At 44.1% G+C, this 4457-nt stretch overlaps 1 protein-coding gene across 2 annotated transcripts; it reads left to right on the forward strand.

Moving 5' to 3' along the window:
• Positions 1–258: 258 nt before the first annotated feature.
• LOC119324048 (phosphopantetheine adenylyltransferase-like) lies at positions 259–3768 on the forward strand. Of its 2 annotated transcripts, XM_037597778.1 has the most exons (6): positions 260–567; positions 871–942; positions 2730–2789; positions 3018–3112; positions 3264–3333; positions 3430–3768. In XM_037597778.1, exons 1-6 carry the CDS (start codon positions 337–339, stop codon positions 3580–3582), a joined length of 681 nt encoding a protein of 226 aa, XP_037453675.1. In that variant the 5' UTR covers positions 260–336; the 3' UTR covers positions 3583–3768. The 2 variants fall into 2 exon arrangements, with proteins under 2 accessions (XP_037453676.1, XP_037453675.1); XM_037597779.1 differs by lacking the exon at positions 871–942 and having other exon boundaries at positions 259–567.
• The last annotated feature ends 689 nt before the right edge of the window (positions 3769–4457 follow it).

Genomic DNA, 4457 nt, shown 5'->3' on the forward strand with positions numbered 1-4457 from the left:
CGGAGGATGGATCTGCTGACGGCGGCTATGGTTCTAATAAAATACATACTCCGTTCAAAATAGTACTACTAACTTTATCGGAGGAAGTATACTACTAGTATTTCTCAAAGATTCCCTGTAATTTTTTAAATCAAAAGTAACTCTGAAAGCTCTGGAAACGAATTTTCAAGCCTATTAGAGAAAACACCCGAAAAGGGGTGGTGGTGAGCGGTCAGTAGTCAGTTCAGTCAAACTCCATATAAAAAACGCAGCTGCTCCCCCTCCACCGCCGCACACGCGAACCAACCCCGCCCCCACCTACCTTCCCTTCCACGCTGCTGCTGCGCGCGCGGCGCCATGGTAGCAGCCACAGAGGAGGAACCGTCCAAAGGAGGATCAGAGGAAGCTTTGGCCGTCGTGAATCCTGCGGGCCAAGCCGCCGTCACAGGGTCGGGCGACAGCGCGGACCATCAGACCGGCGAACCCGACGCGACGATTACGAGGCCGCCGTCGCGTAATAGTTACGCGGCCGTCGTCATCGGCGGCACCTTCGACCGCCTGCACCGCGGCCACCACCTCTTCCTCCAGGTGAGTCCGCCCGCTTGCCGTCCTCTGCTCCGCCTCATGATCTCATCCTCGTCGCGCCGGCCGCCGCTGGCAGCTGAACCCCGTCCGCGCTCCGGTCGATCGCCCGCCGTCCTCTCGTTCCGGCATCGTCTCCCTGGCGTATCGATCTCGATTTATTCGCTCGAGAGCAGCCGCCGGTTCTCTGTTTCTTCCGTGATTCCGTCTGAATCGCATATTTTCCTCCGTGAATCATAGCAGAGCCATGTGCTATCTCTAGACGTGACAAAAGGAAAACACTAAACTGGGCGTGTGATGTGACAACAGGCGGCGGCGGAGCTGGCGAGGGAGCGGATCGTGATCGGCGTCTGCGACGGCCCGATGCTCGCCAAGAAGAAGGTCAGGCTGGTCACAGTGGGGAGGAACTTAGGAGTAACATCACACACTCTAATATAATTTTGCTTATGTGGCACGTATTTAATGAAGAGAGAGGTGCTTATGGTAACTAGCTAAGTTACCGGAACATCACACACTCCAAAAAACAATGAGTCTATAACCTAATAAATACATCGTTGTATGACACTACATAGATATTCCTACCCACCATGGGGGTAGTAACATAGTCTAGGGAAGTGTGAAGTTACTCCCTCCGTCTAGATGAGTAAGTCATCTTAGGTTGTGCACCGTGACCAAAGAGGAGAAGAAAACGAGAGAACTTAATGTTCATTTGCTAATTAATAGCATTGCATGCAATGAACTAACCACTGCATGTCGTGTTTGGTAGTCTCAAGTCATTAAAAGCATGCACACCCCACATCTCTTATTGGTTGATATGTCAAAAAACAAGAAACGAGGTAGAATTTAATGCACCGCGCCTAAGTGTTTTGGGATTATTTGGTTTTCGTAAGATGACTTACACACCTAGACGAAGGGAGTACTAGCTTAGAGCAAGTACAATAGAGCTGAGTCAGCGGACTAAAAAAAATAAACTAGTATATTTCTGTTTAGTTAGAGGAAAGATAAGAGAAGAGAGAAGGTAAGTGGGCTCTTCGTGAAGAGCCAACTCTAGCACGTGCTCCTAGGCACTTTGTGAGAATGAAAGATGGGCCACATAATAAAAAATTAGTACACTTTTTTGATCTATTATTATACATGTTGGCTATAAGATTGGGCTATAGATGACATGGCACTGGCTTATAGCCAGCAGTTGGCTATACTATTAACCATGCTCTTATGTTCTTGCCCATTATGACCAGCCTTAGCTCAATCTCTCCTTCCTCATTAATTTGTCACCTGCTGCTGTACATTTTTAACGTCCAAATTAATTAATTCTGTAACACGTAGTAGTACTACTAGTACTACAGTGCCGCTGTCGCATCAATTTTTAAATTTAAAGTTTGAGACGCGAGACGTCTCAACTCGCATGACACGCCAACGACTGTAGCTGATGCTGCTCCACATCTACATGTCCTCCTAGCTGTTGGTCACCTCTCAGCTCATACCAACCGAATCCTCTCTGGGTACAAGAAAACGGGAAGGATCCGTTCTGTCGTCCCATGCAATGCCACTTGAGTGCATGATTTTGGAGCATTGGAACCATTAAGAAAATTTTCTGTGTAGCATTTCTTTGCACTATATATTACAAAAAAAAAACATGAGCTGACTCAAACCTCTTGGAAATAGTCATCTGTTCCTAAGGTTCAGTAAGGTAATTTTTGGTAGAAATTCAGCCGTGTATATGGTACCAATGAGCATGACATGTTAGTCCGGCACTTACTTTTTTCTATTTCGTACGCTCTTGGAAGCATGCTAATCAAAGTAGAGGCCCTAAGCGTGTCACTATCATATAAAGATATATACATTGATAAGTAGTTGAGCAGTACCGTTAGCAAGCAATCTTCGATTCTACGAATACAACCGGGCAACTACACAAAGTTCATTGAATGTGGACAGGGTGTTGAAACTCAATGGGCACCTGATACACACCTCTGGTACGGGTTAATCAATCATTAGTTGAGGTGCATATATCTACCTCAAAGCATCAATTATTAGTTCAACTGCATACATTCTCTTTGTAAAAGCTGCCTAGCTATCGGTCATGGCCTCTAGATTTATTCTAGATAAAATCTATGTGCATATATCTGATGGGCATCTCTTGTTTTTGGTGGTTCGCTTCCACTTTGCAGTATGGTTACCTGATACAACCAATCGAGACGCGGATGGAAAATGTCAAGGATTATATCAAGGTATCTTTCACCTAATCGTGAAAAGTCTCTTGTTCCTCAGCCTATGTATCACCCAAACTCAGCTCGCTAGATTAATAGGTAGCCAATTATGTATAGCATCAATCTGCATTTTGGTACTAGAAAGTGACAATTACTTGTGCCCTGCTACTTGCACTTCAGCCAGGTAAGCCTGAAATTTAGCTTCAAGTCTTTTCATATATCTTACACATTTCGCTGTCAACTCGCTAGTCTATCAAGCCAGATCTTGAGGTTCATGTCGAACCAATCATCGACCCTTATGGCCCCTCCATTGTCGATGAGGCTCTGGAGGCAATCGTTGTCAGGTTAGGCTTCTTAATAGCCCGGCTTGCTTCTTTTTTGAAACAGGATATCTATTTTCCTAGCACGGCGAAGTATCATAAAAACTATTCTCTATTCTCTACACAAGTGTGAAATATTTAATCTGTTATTGTTTCCATGCAATTCTCGGACCAGCAAGGAGACATTGCCAGGAGGGCATGCTGTCAACAGGAAGAGGGCCGAGAGAGGCCTCACACAGCTGGAGGTTTGGTTGCAACAACACTAACTATTTGCTCCAGAAACTACAAATTTTAGGTAGGTGCTGCAAGATGACAAACTGATTTTTCTATCATTCTCCTAGATTGAGGTGGTGGAGCTAGTGCCAGAGAAATCTACAGGGAACAAGATCAGCTCTACAGCATTCAGAAAGATTGAGGCCGAAAAGGCACTGCAGCAGCAAAAGCTGGACCAGCAGGAGGAGCAACAAACAGTTCAGCTGGGGTGCAGGACATAGCCAACCATCTTACAATGTGTTCAGCTGGCAGATTAATCCAGTGCAAATCGTGTACTTACAAGTTCTACTTTACATGCAAAAATTTGTACAAAAGAGTAATATATATACAAAAGGATAGCAGCAGAGCACTTCTTTGGCTCTTGTAAAAATGGGTACCAAGCTTAAGGATTACACAATTTTCTCAAATCAGTAGAGATAATGATTAAAAAGTTTACTAATTTCTAACGTACACGAAGGCAGTAACGTTTTTTCTCCTGAGAAACACCGATTAAAATGCAGACGCACACTCACTGACTGACATCACCACACACATGCACTCATACTGCGAAAGACCGGATCGAATTTATAGAGTTTGAAGATTGACGAAGTCACCATAAAGAATACCACATCACAATTACTTTTGTTGTCTTCACTTTTACCGAGAAAAACCTTCCCTTTGTCTCTGTGGGGAAGAAATTTGCCCGTAGATCATGGACAACGAGGAGGTAAATCCGGTCCATAGTTACTACTCCCTCCGTTCTAAATATAAATCCTTTTAGATATTCCTTTATATGTAGCTCCACCACTCATCGGGTGGGCACTTTCAAGCAAAAACCGAAATTCAAAACCGAACCGCTTTAATCAAAATATAAGCTAAATCGTCAGGTACGAGCACATGGCAACTCTGAAGGCAAGCATGGCAACTTTCATGCTATTTTAGACAGAAACTCGTCGTGTCACTCAAATTTGTCATCATTGCATGACTGAAATTGCCATCAAGAAAAAGGGTCGAAGTGCCACACACCTGACATGATTTAGTTCGGTTTGAAAAATAGACATTATTCGGTGTTTGGTTTTAAACTGTATACATCAAAGTAACAGAATAGTGAGTATGT

Source organism: Triticum dicoccoides, chromosome 6B, assembly GCF_002162155.2.
Source record: "Triticum dicoccoides isolate Atlit2015 ecotype Zavitan chromosome 6B, WEW_v2.0, whole genome shotgun sequence".
Lineage (NCBI taxonomy): Eukaryota > Viridiplantae > Streptophyta > Magnoliopsida > Poales > Poaceae > Triticum > Triticum dicoccoides.

Bases quoted from the DNA above. Each gene is read 5' to 3' on its own strand.
- LOC119324048 (XM_037597778.1), top strand. From the start codon at position 337: ATGGTAGCAGCCACAGAGGAGGAACCGTCCAAAGGAGGATCAGAGGAA. The intron at 568-870 runs GTGAGTCCGCCC...ATGTGACAACAG, and splicing joins GCCACCACCTCTTCCTCCAG to GCGGCGGCGGAGCTGGCGAG. The intron at 2,790-3,017 runs GTATCTTTCACC...TCAACTCGCTAG, and splicing joins ATGTCAAGGATTATATCAAG to TCTATCAAGCCAGATCTTGA.